The 16,273-nt window shown below is 43.0% G+C and overlaps 2 protein-coding genes across 6 annotated transcripts in view; both read left to right on the forward strand.

Moving 5' to 3' along the window:
- LOC129813263 (phosphofurin acidic cluster sorting protein 2-like) overlaps positions 1–9,807 on the forward strand; it is a 124,933-nt gene extending 115,126 nt beyond the window's left edge. For both annotated transcript variants that reach the window (XM_055865571.1, XM_055865572.1), the window contains exons 19-24: positions 1,393–1,435; positions 1,557–1,599; positions 1,900–2,035; positions 5,355–5,575; positions 5,926–6,039; positions 6,268–9,807. In XM_055865571.1, the coding sequence (XP_055721546.1) occupies positions 1,393–1,435; positions 1,557–1,599; positions 1,900–2,035; positions 5,355–5,575; positions 5,926–6,039; positions 6,268–6,386 (676 nt within the window). In that variant the 3' untranslated portion in view covers positions 6,387–9,807. The remainder of the gene's footprint in view (positions 1–1,392; positions 1,436–1,556; positions 1,600–1,899; positions 2,036–5,354; positions 5,576–5,925; positions 6,040–6,267) is intronic.
- Positions 9,808–10,105: 298 nt separating this feature from the next.
- Positions 10,106–16,273, forward strand: part of LOC129813257 (DDB1- and CUL4-associated factor 5-like) — a 32,704-nt gene continuing 26,536 nt past the window's right edge. For 2 of the 4 annotated variants that reach the window (XR_008753138.1, XM_055865563.1), the window contains exons 1-3: positions 10,106–10,906; positions 11,080–11,595; positions 14,915–15,061. Coding sequence is in view for 3 of the 4 variants with exons in the window: in XM_055865563.1 (XP_055721538.1) it covers positions 11,388–11,595; positions 14,915–15,061 (355 nt within the window). In the remaining variant the exon portion in view is untranslated. The remainder of the gene's footprint in view (positions 10,907–11,079; positions 11,596–14,914; positions 15,062–16,273) is intronic. The other 2 variants (XM_055865562.1, XM_055865564.1) reach the window with 2 other exon arrangements.

The following is a 16,273-nucleotide window of genomic DNA, read 5'->3' on the forward strand; positions in this document are numbered from 1 at the left end:
AGGTAGGGGTTGTGTTTTGTTCTATCTCAGGTAGGGGTTGTGTTTTGTTCTATCTCAGGTAGGGGTTGTGTTTTGTTCTATCTCAGGTAGGGGTTGTGTTTTGTTCTATCTCAGGTAGGGGTTGTGTTTTGTTTTATCTCAAGTAGGGGTTGTGTTTTGTTCTATCTCAGGTAGGGGTTGTGTTTTGTTCGACCTCAGGTAGGGGTTGTGTTTTGTTTTATCTCAGGTAGGGGTTGTGTTTTGTTTTATCTCAGGTAGGGGTTGTGTTTTGTTCTATCTCAGGTAGGGGTTGTGTTTTGTTCTATCTCAGGTAGGGGTTGTGTTTTGTTCTATCTCAGGTAGGGGTTGTGTTTTGTTCTATCTCAGGTAGGGGTTGTGTTTTGTTTTATCTCAGGTAGGGGTTGTGTTTTGTTCTATCTCAGGTAGGGGTTGTGTTTTGTTCTATCTCAGGTAGGGGTTGTGTTTTGTTTTATCTCAGGTAGGGGTTGTGTTTTGTTTTATCTCAGGTAGGGGTTGTGTTTTGTTTTATCTCAGGTAGGGGTTGTGTTTTGTTCTATCAGGTAGGGGTTGTGTTTTGTTCTATCTCAGGTAGGGGTTGTGTTTTGTTTTATCTCAGGTAGGGGTTGTGTTTTGTTTTATCTCAGGTAGGGGTTGTGTTTTGTTTTATCTCAGGTAGGGGTTGTGTTTTGTTTTATCTCAGGTAGGGGTTGTGTTTTGTTTTATCTCAGGTAGGGGTTGTGTTTTGTTTTATCTCAGGTAGGGGTTGTGTTTTGTTTTATCTCAGGTAGGGGTTGTGTTTTGTTTTATCTCAGGTAGGGGTTGTGTTTTGTTTTATCTCAGGTAGGGGTTGTGTTTTGTTTTATCTCAGGTAGGGGTTGTGTTTTGTTCTACCTCAGGTAGGGGTTGTGTTTTGTTTTATCTCAGGTAGGGGTTGTGTTTTGTTTTATCTCAGGTAGGGGTTGTGTTTTGTTTTATCTCAGGTAGGGGTTGTGTTTTGTTTTATCTCAGGTAGGGGTTGTGTTTTGTTTTATCTCAGGTAGGGGTTGTGTTTTGTTTTATCTCAGGTAGGGGTTGTGTTTTGTTTTATCTCAGGTAGGGGTTGTGTTTTGTTTTATCTCAGGTAGGGGTTGTGTTTTGTTCTACCTCAGGTAGGGGTTGTGTTTTGTTCTACCTCAGGTAGGGGTTGTCTCAACAACTAGAGCCCTTTTTGAGGATTGGCCAATAGCCTTACTACCCATCATGGGGTTGTTGAAGCCTCTGGTCTCAGTAGATAAGACACTAGACAATCCCCTCTTCCACCCTGATAGGTTGGAACTTCTGCACATGCTCACTCTGTGCCTGTTCCCCCCCCCCCCCCCATGTCTCCTGTCTGTCTGTCCCCTGGTACTGCAGCCCAGACGAGGACTCTTGTCAGAAGTTCATCCCCTTTATCGGGGTAAGTGGTTTTTCCCCTTTTTCCACCTAATCTAAAGAAGGATACGTTCTTATCCTTGAACTTGATCGTCGTGTCCTCGAGTCCATACTTTTTCACCCTGACCTCTGACCTCCCTCCCCAGATGGTGAAAGTTGGACTGGTGGAACAGTCATCAGCAACATCAGGTTAGTCATGAGGTGTGGGGTTTTCACGCCAATATACAATAAAGTAACCAATGTGTCAACAACACGTCGTTGTACGTACTGCTTTCATGTCAACACTGAGAACTTGTTGGATGTGATACTGTAGTTATGCAGTACTTATAGGTGCTGATTTCCTGAGCACCAATTCAACCTAATCCTGTATATTTAATCTAGGTTTACTCTGCGTCCAGGCATCTGACCCCTAGTCTTAATCTGTCAGTCTATCACTCGTTGTAATTGTACCCTCTGTCCCGATGATGATAATCCCTGTGTATTTATCAGGTGACTCGGACGATGCAGCTCCCATGGCGACAGCCCTCCTCTCCTCCACCCCTCCTCAGGTGTCCCCCGCCCCGAAGGAAGCCACGCCCACCCCTCCCTCCTCCCCCTCTGTCAACACAAGCTTCAGCTCATACAGGTACAGCAAACACAGGGACACAACACCTGGTTCAGGTGTACAGGTACAGCTAACACACGGACACAACACCTGGTTCAGGTGTACAGGTACAGCTAACACAGGGACACAACACCTGGTTCAGGTGTACAGGTACAGCTAACACACAGACACAACACCTGGTTCAGGTGTACAGGTACAGCTAACACACAACACCTGGTTCAGGTGTACAGGTACAGCTAACACACAACACCTGGTTCAGGTGTACAGGTACAGCTAACACAGGGACACAACACCTGGTTCAGGTGTACAGGTACAGCTAACACAGGGACACAACACCTGGTTCAGGTGTACAGGTACAGCTAACACACGGACACAACACCTGGTTCAGGTGTACAGGTACAGCTAACACACAGACACAACACCTGGTTCAGGTGTACAGGTACAGCTAACACACGGACACAACACCTGGTTCAGGTGTACAGGTACAGCTAACACACGGACACAACACCTGGTTCAGGTGTATAGGTACAGCTAACACACAGACACAACACCTGGTTCAGGTGTACAGGTACAGCTAACACACAACACCTGGTTCAGGTGTACAGGTACAGCTAACACACGGACACAACACCTGGTTCAGGTGTACAGGTACAGCTAACACACGGACACAACACCTGGTTCAGGTGTACAGGTACAGCTAACACACAGACACAACACCTGGTTCAGGTGTATAGGTACAGCTAACACACAACACCTGAAACAGGTGTACAGGTACAGCTAACACACAACACCTGGTTCAGGTGTACAGGTACAGGTAACACACAACACCTGGTTCAGGTGTACAGGTACAGCTAACACACAGACACAACACCTGGTTCAGGTGTACAGGTACAGCTAACACACAACACCTGGTTCAGGTGTACAGGTACAGCTAACACACAACACCTGGTTCAGGTGTACAGGTACAGCTAACACACAGACACAACACCTGGTTCAGGTGTACAGGTACAGCTAACACACAACACCTGGTTCAGGTGTACAGGTACAGCTAACACACAGACACAACACCTGGTTCAGGTGTACAGGTACAGCTAACACACAGACACAACACCTGGTTCAGGTGTACAGGTACAGCTAACACACAGACACAACACCTGGTTCAGGTGTACAGGTACAGCTAACACACAGACACAACACCTGGTTCAGGTGTACAGGTACAGCTAACACACAGACACAACACCTGGTTCAGGTGTACAGGTACAGCTAACACACAGACACCTGGTTCAGGTGTACAGGTACAGCTAACACACAACACCTGGTTCAGGTGTACAGGTACAGCTAACACACGGACACAACACCTGGTTCAGGTGTACAGGTACAGCTAACACACGGACACAACACCTGGTTCAGGTGTACAGGTACAGCTAACACAGGGACACAACACCTGGTTCAGGTGTACAGGTACAGCTAACACACGGACACAACACCTGGTTCAGGTGTACAGGTACAGCTAACACAGGGACACAACACCTGGTTCAGGTGTACAGGTACAGCTAACACACGGACACAACACCTGGTTCAGGTGTACAGGTACAGCTAACACACAACACCTGGTTCAGGTGTACAGGTACAGCTAACACACAACACCTGGTTCAGGTGTACAGGTACAGCTAACACACAACACCTGGTTCAGGTGTACAGGTACAGCTAACACACAACACCTGGTTCAGGTGTACAGGTACAGCTAACACACGGACACAACACCTGGTTCAGGTGTACAGGTACAGCTAACACACAGACACCTGGTTCAGGTGTACAGGTACAGCTAACACACAACACCTGGTTCAGGTGTACAGGTACAGCTAACACACGGACACAACACCTGGTTCAGGTGTACAGGTACAGCTAACACACGGACACAACACCTGGTTCAGGTGTACAGGTACAGCTAACACAGGGACACAACACCTGGTTCAGGTGTACAGGTACAGCTAACACACGGACACAACACCTGGTTCAGGTGTACAGGTACAGCTAACACAGGGACACAACACCTGGTTCAGGTGTACAGGTACAGCTAACACACGGACACAACACCTGGTTCAGGTGTACAGGTACAGCTAACACACAACACCTGGTTCAGGTGTACAGGTACAGCTAACACACAACACCTGGTTCAGGTGTACAGGTACAGCTAACACACAACACCTGGTTCAGGTGTACAGGTACAGCTAACACACAACACCTGGTTCAGGTGTACAGGTACAGCTAACACACAACACCTGGTTCAGGTGTACAGGTACAGCTAACACACGGACACAACACCTGGTTCAGGTGTACAGGTACAGCTAACACACAACACCTGGTTCAGGTGTACAGGTACAGCTAACACACAACACCTGGTTCAGGTGTACAGGTACAGCTAACACACAACACCTGGTTCAGGTGTACAGGTACAGCTAACACACGGACACAACACCTGGTTCAGGTGTACAGGTACAGCTAACACACAACACCTGGTTCAGGTGTACAGGTACAGCTAACACACGGACACAACACCTGGTTCAGGTGTACAGGTACAGCTAACACACAGACACAACACCTGGTTCAGGTGTACAGGTACAGCTAACACAGGGACACAACACCTGTTTCAGGTGTACAGGTACAGCTAACACACAACACCTGGTTCAGGTGTACAGGTACAGCTAACACACAACACCTGGTTCAGGTGTACAGGTACAGCTAACACACAACACCTGGTTCAGGTGTACAGGTACAGCTAACACACAACACCTGGTTCAGGTGTACAGGTACAGCTAACACACGGACACAACACCTGGTTCAGGTGTACAGGTACAGCTAACACACAACACCTGGTTCAGGTGTACAGGTACAGCTAACACACAGACACAACACCTGGTTCAGGTGTACAGGTACAGCTAACACACAACACCTGGTTCAGGTGTACAGGTACAGCTAACACACAGACACAACACCTGGTTCAGGTATACAGGTACAGCTAACACACGGACACAACACCTGGTTCAGGTGTACAGGTACAGCTAACACAGGGACACAACACCTGTTTCAGGTGTACAGGTAACACACCTGTTTCAGGTGTACAGGTAACACACCTGTTTCAGGTGTACAGGTAACACACCTGTTTCAGGTGTACAGGTAACACACTGACTATTTCTAGAGGAGTAGAGAAGATAACTGTCTGGGAGTTGAATAGACTGATTATGGCTTCCATATTGTTCATTTAGCTAACATTTGATGTTCTACCTCTTCATCTCGTACTATTCTCTTCATGTCTCTCTTCCTCTGCGGGGTATTGTAGTTCTCCCCAGGGGGAGCTGATGGGACTACAGGTGGACTACTGGGTGGCTCCGTCCCCGGCTGACAGGAAGAGAGACGTGGAGAAAAGGGACTCGTCTTCCTCTAAGAACACTCTGAAGTGTACGTTCCGTTCGCTGCAGGTCAGCAGGCTCCCCCAGCCCGGGGCCCAGCCACAGCCCGCCATGTCCATGACTGTGGTCACGAAGGAGAAGAACAAGAAGGGTGAGGGCACATACAATGGTTATATTGTATCTTTATGAATGAGTCGTGGGGTTGACTTGTAGTACTCCTTATGAAGGTCCGTTGCACTCAGACACACTAGTGTAGGGTCTCTCTGTAACACTCTCTTTAATGAATGGACTCACTCCTGTATATATTCTTAGTCTGATAGTGAAGCTCTTGGAAAAACATCAATTAAATCACAATTATCTTGAAATGGAAAGCCTAAATCCTAAAACTTGAGATTAGGCCGAATCCTAACTTTTGCTAAAAACGTATCCGTCGTCATCGTTGATTAGAATTCACATCTTAAAGTTAGGAATCCGGACTTTTCTGTTCCCTCTCCTTCTCAGTAATATTCCTGCCAAAGAAGACTAAAGACAAGGATGTGGAGTCTAAGAGCCAGGTGATCGATGGCATCAGTCGACTGATCTGCACTGCCAAGCACCAGCAGACCATGCTGAGGGGTAAGACTCCTTATCTCTGGACTCAAAAACAACCAAATCTTTTGTTATATTAACTTGTGTGTGTTTACATCTGTCTCGTAATAAGACAAGTCTTATCTGATCCAGGTATTACATAGATAACCATGAACTAGGCTTAGGATAACAACTTGTAATTGTAAGGTATTCCATTCTGTGATTCGGGATTATTTCTAGATCATATTTTTTTTTTTGTCTATTATTTTCTTCCAGTGCTGATTGACGGCGTGGAGTGGAATGACGTCAAGTTTTTCCAGTTGGCGGCACAGTGGTCGTCACACGTCAAACATTTCCCCATCGGGATCTTTGGACACAGTAAAGGGCCTTACTAACAAGCGACGGGTTAGCGGCCCCGTTACCACAGACTCATCTGTAACAGAGGACAACGCCCCCTCCCTCATGTGCCAATAGCTTTTATAATAGCCAACCCCCCCCCTCTCCCGCACATCTTAGACTGGTCCCAGATCTGTCTAACTCCTATTGGTCATTGTCAAGCCAAACGTTGGCACGGCAACACAAACAGATCTGGGACCAGGCTACACACATCTGCCCACCCCACTGTCTTAATTTAAGCCCCAGATTTTACCTATTGTTTATATTTCTGTGTTTGTTGTTGTGTTTATTATAAAAGTTCCCAAGGCAACGCTGTCATAAGGAGATTTGGTTCTCACCAAGCTTTTTTTAAATCCTACTGATTTTCTATAGACTTTTGAAGAAGAAAAAGACGAGCGGAAACCTAATTAAATAAATCGTTTGAAAAACTCATAACTAGCGATGCGTAACATTTCGGCACCCTCCCTCCCTCCTCTTTGCTTTTTATTAATGTGGCAAAGATAGATTGTTTCAAACAATTTGCCAGGCACAATTTAACAAGATACGTCCTAGTCAAGATCACTTTGTAACCAAAAGGCCCTGAAACAATGGAAGATGGACAACGCATAAAAGATGACTTATCTTGTCATCCTTGGAGGAAGTGGTCTGGATCCTGGACTGAAACCATTCTAGCGCACCCTGAGTCCTGGGGTGTATTCATTAGGAACCATAACCAAACATAATGGAAAAACGGGAAAGGAACCTACCTGAATTTGTCCAAAAAATAAAACTATTTCGTTGCTAAACGTTTTCCCCGTTGCACTGCGTTTTGCTACACTGTGCACTAATGAATACTCCCCTAAGGACAGTGGCTCCTGTTGTTGTAGCAGGCCACTGAGACCCTCTGCACTCATCGGAAGAAGACTAACATGCACAATAGACTTACTGTAGCCTGAAATCCAGACCTATTCTGTGCTATTATTCCACTTTTTTTTAAACTCTGTCATATGTTTGGCAATGACGGCACAAACAGACTGATACCCAGGCTACATAATACTGTATATGTCCTGTACATCCAATCAATTATATGTAAACACAACTCATAATTGAGATGGAACTGACCCTGCACTAACTAATGGTTGGTGCATCTCTCTCTCTCTCTCTCTATCACTTTCTTTTTCACCTTCCCTTCTTTTGAAAGGGAGCAATGGGTGTGCCACCAGCAGAGAATATCTGATAACATATCCCCGTCCTCCTTTATCATCTCTCCCTCATCGGTCCCGTCCTCTCTTTATCTCACAGCAACCACACATCTTCTAGGCAGAATACTAGACAGACTGCAGCTCACTCATTTTCCTACTCCCAGAGCCATGTGTGTTTAGAGAGTTGGGACATTGACGTTATCTGCATTGACGCATTTTTACATGACACGTCAACGTTCTATAGCAGCCATGTTTGCTCCCCCCCATTAACTTTACATACGGAATATTTACATAATGCTATCCAACTGAATGTGTAGGATTAGAACAATATTCCAAATTGTAAAAGCCCAGCTTCTCTAAATGCAGTACATTCATACAGTATTCAGACCTCTTGACTGTTTCCAAATTTTGTTACTTTACAGCCTTATTCCTTCAATCTCATAGCTTGGTTTTTGCTCTGACATGCACTGTCAACTGTGGGACCTTATTTAGACAGGTGTGTGCCTTTCCAAATCATGTCCAATCAATTGAATGTACCACAGGTGGACTCCAATCAAGTTGTAGAAACATCTCAAGGATGATCAATGGAAACAGGATGCACCTGAGCTCAATTTTGAGTATTATAGCAAAGGGTCTGAATACTTATTTACATAAGGTATCTGTTTTTTAATTTTTATGAATTAGCAAACGTTTATAAAAAAATAAAAAAAACTGTTTTCGCTTTTTCATTATGGGGTATTGTGATGTCATCATGGGTTATTGTGTGTAGATTGCTGAGGATTTGTATTTATTTAATCCATTTTAGAATAAGGCTGTAACGTAACAAAATGTGGAAAAAGTCAAGGGGTCTGAATACTTTCCGAAGGCACTGTATATGACTCTGTTTAGTTTGCTATTTACCTGCGCCTTATGATAATCTACTACTACTGCTACTACTTCATGAAAGAAGATGGGGTGGGACAACGTGAACTTGTCCAATAAGAAACTTGTTCGCAACGGTGTACCACTAATGAATACACCACTGATGCCAACTAGCTGTAGCTCACAAAAGGCACATAGACAGGCATTGTAATCTGTCAGATTTCTGAGCTGAACAGACATAAAAAAAAAAAAATAGTATGGCTAATTTAAAATGTGTGCATTAAAGCCATACAATAAAACCGCACTGCATTGTTGTGTAAGATCAGATCGTCCTTAATTTTAGCTTGATCTCTCAGATTCCACTCTGTAAAACACCGGTGCTATTTCAATACTCATTTAAAAAACACTTCTAAAAACAGCCAGGCAGCCTAATATTACAGAAGCTTTAAAACTGTAGCAACCAAATGACTCCTTATTTATTGAAGTATCATCAACCAATCCTTATGTAAAAAAAAAAATGTTACTAGTTATTACAATCCTTGGGTGATATTTTGTCAAAACACTATGAAATACATTATAGCCTACTGTTGTAGTAGCTATTTCATTGTGTGCCTAAAATGTAACCATTACCAAGACTATTTCTTCTTGACGTACCGAAGTACCCCCGTTTTGATACATCGGTGAAATAGTCACCCAAGCTTGAAAGTGTGGCCGTAATAAGCTGAACGAAAAAACGTTTTAGTAGGTTGATGCCAGGTATCCATTCTTACCAAGTTGAGGTTCTCTGGCTAGGTTCTATCTCTCCTTCAAGCTGAACGAAAAAACGTTTTAGTAGGTTGATGCCAGGTATCCATTCTTGCCAAGTTGAGGTTCTCTGCCCCCCGCCACCCACCCACCCCTACACAGTATACCTAGGGGGGAAATGTATTATTCCAAATAATCTATAACTCCTATGGTATACAGTGGCTACGTCCCAATTATCTCTCCTTCATCCTGAAGCGTGCACTCATTCACTACTCCCCACAAATCTAAAACACGTTGGATTGGTGGAGGCATGGGTCGTTAGAGGGAGTTTACATATGCCAGTAATTTCCTTTCCAATCTATGAATGGAAGTGAACAAGTGCACATTTCTGGAGAAAGGAGATGTTGGGACGCACGCCATGCTCCCCTCACAGCGGGGTAAATAGTTTGCTTTGTGAAGCCTCAAAGGCTTCCTGTTTAACTGGCAACACTTGTGTTTCTTTCTTTGGCAAAAAGTAGAAGTATTTTAAGTTGTGTTATAAATATGGTCTTAAATATGAATGGAAGGTTCCCCTATTAAAATATTGTACCACTACCACTAATCCCAATGTCGGGAATAAAAAACTAGACTAAAATGTGTGCTTTTGATTTACTTATTTAAATGTGAAATGAATCTTTAATGTTTTTTTTTTTGCTGCAAATTAAATTGACAGTAATGTTTAATTTATTTTTATGGTAAGCCAACTTTGCCAAATGTGATATCATTAAAATGTGCAGTGTATGGTTCAAGTGACGAATTATATAGGCGTATTATTTGGGAGGCAAATTTGTCAAAGTTGGCTAATTGTCTTGAATGGGTCAGCTGGCGTGTGATGACGTTCTGATAGGCGGATCTAGGATCGGGCAGAATCGCATTAGTAGAAACCAAGACTGTTCTCAGGGCAAGCCTGGTTGTAGCTATTGTAGATCTGTTCGAGTCGTCAGCGACAAATTTGGCATTTTAACTACCCATAAAATGTTCCTATTTCTAACCTGCTACGAAAATGTACTTCTGGCAGACCTGCCCTGAGAGCAGTGTGAGTAGCCACTAATGCGATATATAGACTATCGTAAAAGTTAATGAAAACAAATGTGCTTATGTCTTCATTTAAGGTTAGGCTAGCCCAATATGTACTCTTACTTCGTGATTTTGGCAATGACGTCATTTATCTACTTCCCCACAGTCAGATTAACTAACGGATACCATTTTTATGCCTTTGCGTGCGGTTTGAAGGAAGTTGCTAACTAGTGTTAGCGCAATGACTGAAAGTCTATGGGTATTTGAGACTTCGTCATAGTGCTAACGCCAGTTAGCATTGGCTCACGAAACTACCTATAACTTCCTTCATACTGTACAGGAAGTAGATACAGGTCCAAAGACCTTAAGTTATTTTAAGATGTAGACTGGCTCTGGCAGCCAAATACTATATCGAAACATTACTCGAGTCTCAATTGCGATACTGTTATAGAAACAAAGTCCTTTACTTTCATATCACATCAAAATAATTTCACAAATACAAAATATACACTTAAGTGTTTTAACCAGCTTTATCACAGTTGCAGCCGACAGTATTTTTCAGTGACAACACGTTTCTGGCGGCCTTCCGTTACTACACACAGGTGTTTGGGAGCATGCTAATTAACACAGGTGGTCCCTCTAACATCAAGATGAGGCCGTGTGGGAACCCGATAAAGGTGTGTATCATTTTAACCTTTAAATGTTTTATTTTTTATTTCTCCCCGACATGAAAGATTAAGATCCTATGCTTCGAAAAATGTTTAGCGTCACATTTTAAGATCTAGATACATTTTCTAACCTCATTGGATTAAAGTTATGTGGACCTTATTACTTATTATAAATTGTGTAGGCGGGGTTTACGACTGTGGTAACTAGTGACGACTGAAGGGGAGCGGAACAGGAAGCGACTGGGACTACACGGAGAAAGCACTGCTGCTAACAACGACATCAACAGCATTACCCTCGGGGATATCTCCCTTCTCCGTAACGTAGGTTAGAGACAGACCGATTGCATATATGAACGTGGAAACATGTACAATTTGGGGTAATGAAGCGCACAATATCGGGTAAAGTTAAAGTGCAACAAGTTGGTAAGGAATCGCAAGCTATCTTTCTGCTGTGTTAAGCTAACCAAGCTAGCTAGCGGCTCCAGGAAAAATGAAGGAGGTGAAGGGTTGCGGTATGCGGTCCTCTGTGGGCTTTCTGTCTCAGAGAAGGCTTTTCGGGAACCCGCTGATGAAGGAAGAATTCCAGAGACTCCGGTTGGCAGGATGCACAAGCCTTTACAAGAAGGATATGCTGGGACATTTCGGGTGTGTAAACGCCATAGAGTTTTCCAACAATGGAGGGGAATACCTGGTGTCCGGTAAGTTGGTGAATTGACCGTCACTAGTTATGGAAGTTGCTAGCAGAGAAACTAGTGTGTTGACAGATTACAACTAGCTAGCACGTCAGATATCAAGCTTAGTTGGTTGAGACGGCGAATATGCACATTTTGCTCCCTATTTATCTATTGTCAACATGCAAATATTCAATTATGACCAGGAAAAAGACTGGCATGTACAGGCCGAACCTGCATGCGTAAAACTGACAATCATGTTGGCTAACACTAGCAAATAAAACCTAAAGTTAGCTAGGTTAGCATGTTATCCAGCTGACAAGCTAACGTTACCACAACAACACCAAATATTTGTATCTGTGACATGACTGTAGCAGCTAGCTAGTTACACTACCTTCCTGCTCCTTCCTAAGATTAGGATCTGTATTTATATATTTCAAATGTTATTTGTCACATACACATGGTTAGCAGATGTTAATGCGAGTGTAGCGAAATGCTTGAGCTTCTACTTCAGACCATGCAGTAATATCTAACCTAACAATTTCACAACAACTACCTTATACACACAAGTGTAAAGGAATGAATAAGAATATGTACATAACAATATATGAATGAGCGATGGCGAACGCTATAGGCAAGATGGTATAGAGTACACTATATACATATGAGATGAGTAATGTAGGGTATATAAACATTATATAAAGTGGCATTGTTTACATTGGCTAGTGATACATTTATTACATACATTTTTCATTATTAAAGTGGCTAGAGATTTGAGTCAGTATGTTGGCAGCAGCAGCCACTCAATGTCAGTGACGGCTGTTTAACAGTTTGATGGCCTTGAGATAGAAGCTGTTTATGGATCAGATTTTAGACGTTTTACCACAATTTCCACAACCATCATTGTAAAAATTCTCATTACCCAACAGATTTTCGAAATCACTCAACTCATGATAAAGCCTAACACAGCACTGAAAACTAATTTATTTACAATTATTGCCCATTTATTTTGTCATTTCTCAATACTGCAATAATTAATTGTGTATACATGTTATTTTTATGTACACGTATTTGGATAAATAAAAAGCATGCTAACACCGTAACCAAACTAGCCGCGCGCAAGTTGATTTTGTCCCCCCACACCAAACGCGATCATGACACGCAGGTTGAAATATCAAAACAAACTCTGAACTAACTATATTAATTTGGGGACAGGTCGAAAAGCATTAAACATTTATGGCAAGCTAGCTAGCTTTCAGTTGCTAGCTAATGTGTCCTATTTAGCTAGCTTACAGTTGCTAGCTAATGTGTCCTGGGATATAAACGTTGAGTTGTTACATACTTCTACAATTAATCCACACACAAAACGGTCAACCGACTCGTTTCTAGTTCTCTCCTCCTTCCAGGCTTTTTCTTCTTTGGACTTTATATGGTGATTGGCATGTAACTTTCATAGTTACCACAACGACCGACTGAAAGATGAACTGAGGTCGATCACCCATGTGGGTATAACCAATGAGATGTCACATGGGTATCTGCTTCTATAAACCAATGAGGAGATGGGAGAGGCAGGACTTGCACACAGTGTTCAGGGTCAGAAATAGAACTGACTTCTATTTTAGCGCTTGGCAACCCAGATGCTCATTGCCGCGGCGGGCAGTGTGGGTGAAATAATTGAATAACATATATTTTATAATGTATTTTGCAACGCTGCGTACGCGACGCGAGCGGTGTGGTCAGCATGTAAGCGGGTTTCGGTAATGTGTTGCATAGTTTGTCATAAAAACGACTGAGTTCTATTAGAGATTCAGTAACCCAATACTTCATCATATTGTCATTTGTTAATCCCAAATGACTTGCATAATACTAAAATCATTGCTGTAAATGAAATTGACTTAAATACCACTTATTTTAGCACATGTATAAATGTACTGTAATTACATGTGTGGATTGAAGTGTTAAAAGTTAATAAATATATATATTTTTTCTCCAAGGACTTCACAGGTGATCTGGATGTGGATATTCATGTTCTTTTAAATCCACAATCTGGATCCCTCCACAGCCTCTTAGAGGATCTAGATACTTTTCTAAACTCTCTGGATTAAAACCAAATTATGATGTGTACCATATTACTTATTGGATCACGAAAGAATCCAACTTTTACATTACCGTGTAGTTTACCAATAAAATGGTCTGACGGTGATGTGGACATACTCGCTATTCATATCTCGAAATACATTTTAAATAGAAAGTTCACCGAATTAGCTAAGATCTTGATACCCTATTTGTGGACAAATCACCCTGATTTTAATTTTTTAGTCATGTCCCAGTTTATCTATGGCCCTGCCTACACTTAACTTGTTTTTTAAGTTATATAAGCAAAAAATATTCCTCTTTATTTGGATCGGAAAGCCAGATAAAATTTAACAGGTCTATTTATACTGAAGCAAAATATAGACGCAACATGTAAATCAGCTTCTTGATATGCCACACCTGTCAGAGAGAGTCAACTCAGAGAGGTTGGTCTCATGAGCTGAAATAATAAAAGATCCCTGAAATTTTGTGCACAAATTTGTTTACATCCCTGCTAGTGAGCATTTCTCCTATGTCAAGAAAATCCATCCACCTGACAGGTGTGGCATATCAAGAAGCTGATTAAACGGCATGATCATTACAAAGGTGCACCTTGTGCTGAGGGCAATGAAAGGCCACTTTAAAATGTGCAGATTTGTCACACAACACAATGCCACAGATGTCTCAAGTTGAGGGAGTGTGCAATTGTCATGCTGACTGTAGGAATGTCCACCAGAGCTGTTGCCAGAGAATTTGTTAATTTCTCTACAATAAGACGCCTCCAACGACGTTTTAGAGAATTAGGCTGTACATCCAAACGGCTTCACAACCAACTTTTAGCAAATTTATAAGAAATTAAAAACAGATACCTTATTTACATAAGTATTCAGACCCTTTGTGAAGGTCAGTCGATTTGAAAAATTTCAAAAACTTTGAAAGTTTAAGTGCAGTTGCAAAAACCATCAAGAATTATGATGAAACTGGCTCTCGTGAGGAACGCCACAGGAAAGGAAGACCCACAGTTGCCTCTGCTTCAGAGGATAAATTCATTATTTACCAGCTTCAGAAATCGGCAGTTAACTGCACCTCAGATTGCAGCCCAAATAAATGCTTCACAGAGTTCAAGTAACAGACACATCTCAACGTCAACTGTTCAGAGTCAAGTGTGTTTCTCTACTGGTGGGCCTTGCAAGAGTAATAACACCAGACCAAACCTTATGTTTTTTTTTTTTACTTGTTTTGTTTACTGTGGATGTGTCTTCCCTATCTACAGGAGGGGATGACCGCAGAGTGCTGCTGTGGGATATGGAGAGAGTCCTCCACGCTCGCTCGGCCAAGCCTCTCATACTGAAGGGAGAACACCTCTCCAACATCTTCTGCCTGGCCTTCGACAGCACCAACAAGAGGGTGTTCTCTGGGGGTAAGACAAAATAAAATGATCAGATTGTTTAGTTCTTACCCAAGGTAATACAGTAGGGGGTAGTGCTGCTCAGCGTGAGGTAATACAGTAGGGGGAGTGCTGCTCGGCGTGAGGTAACACAGTAGGGAGGAGTGATTCTCTAACATCGTGTTTTATGCGTTCACCCCACACTCGTCCTCACAGGAACGTACTCAAGAGAATGCACTCAGAGCATGAGTGTGGAGCACAATACTATCTATGCATATTGATAAACACCCACAGAGTAGGAGTTCAGACAGGACTGATTTTAGAGCATGGTTTGACAGGCTGTGGGTGCTGGCTACTGGTGAATCTATCACCATTGGGGTATAGTGGTTCATTTCATATTAGTTTGTAGAGGCCTTGAGTTAGCTGACATCAGCTGTTTATATAAGGTGATATGTTACTTTTCAGAAATCACACCACTTCTTTATAAGGACTGGTGGGTAGCAGCAGAAACCACCCAGCGTTACTTTATAAGGGCTGGTGGGTAGCAGCAAAAACCACCCAGCGTTACTTTATAAGGGCTGGTTGGTAGCACCAGAAACCACCCAGCGTTACTTTATAAGGACTGGTGGGTAGCAGCAGAAACCACCCAGCATTACTTTATAAGGACTGGTGGGTAGCAGCAGAAACCACCCAGCGTTACTTTATAAGGGCTGGTGGGTAGCAGCAGAAACCACCCAGCGTTACTTTATAAGGGCTGGTGGGTAACACCAGAAACCACCCAGCGTTACTTTATAAGGGCTGGTGGGTAGCAGCAAAAACCACCCAGCGTTACTTTATAAGGACTGGTGGGTAGCAGCAGAAACCACCCAGCGTTACTTTATAAGGGCTGGTGGGTAGCAGCAGAAACCACCCAGCATTACTTTATAAGGACTGGTGGGTAGCAGCAGAAACCACCCAGCGTTACTTTATAAGGGCTGGTGGGTAGCAGCAGAAACCACCCAGCGTTACTTTATAATGACTGGTGGGTAGCAGCATATAGTACATAACACATTCATAATAAGTTGTCAACAACCTCATTTTATTAGGTACACCCATCTAGTACAGGGTCTGACCCCCCCCCCCCCCCCCTCCTCCTCCTTTTAATCCAGAACATCCTAAATTCTTCGGGGAATTCTACACGGTGTCGAAACCATTCCACAGGCATGTTGGTCCATGCCGACACGATGGCATCACACAGTTTCTGCA

This window comes from Salvelinus fontinalis, chromosome 16 (genome assembly GCF_029448725.1).
Source record: "Salvelinus fontinalis isolate EN_2023a chromosome 16, ASM2944872v1, whole genome shotgun sequence".
NCBI lineage: Eukaryota > Metazoa > Chordata > Actinopteri > Salmoniformes > Salmonidae > Salvelinus > Salvelinus fontinalis.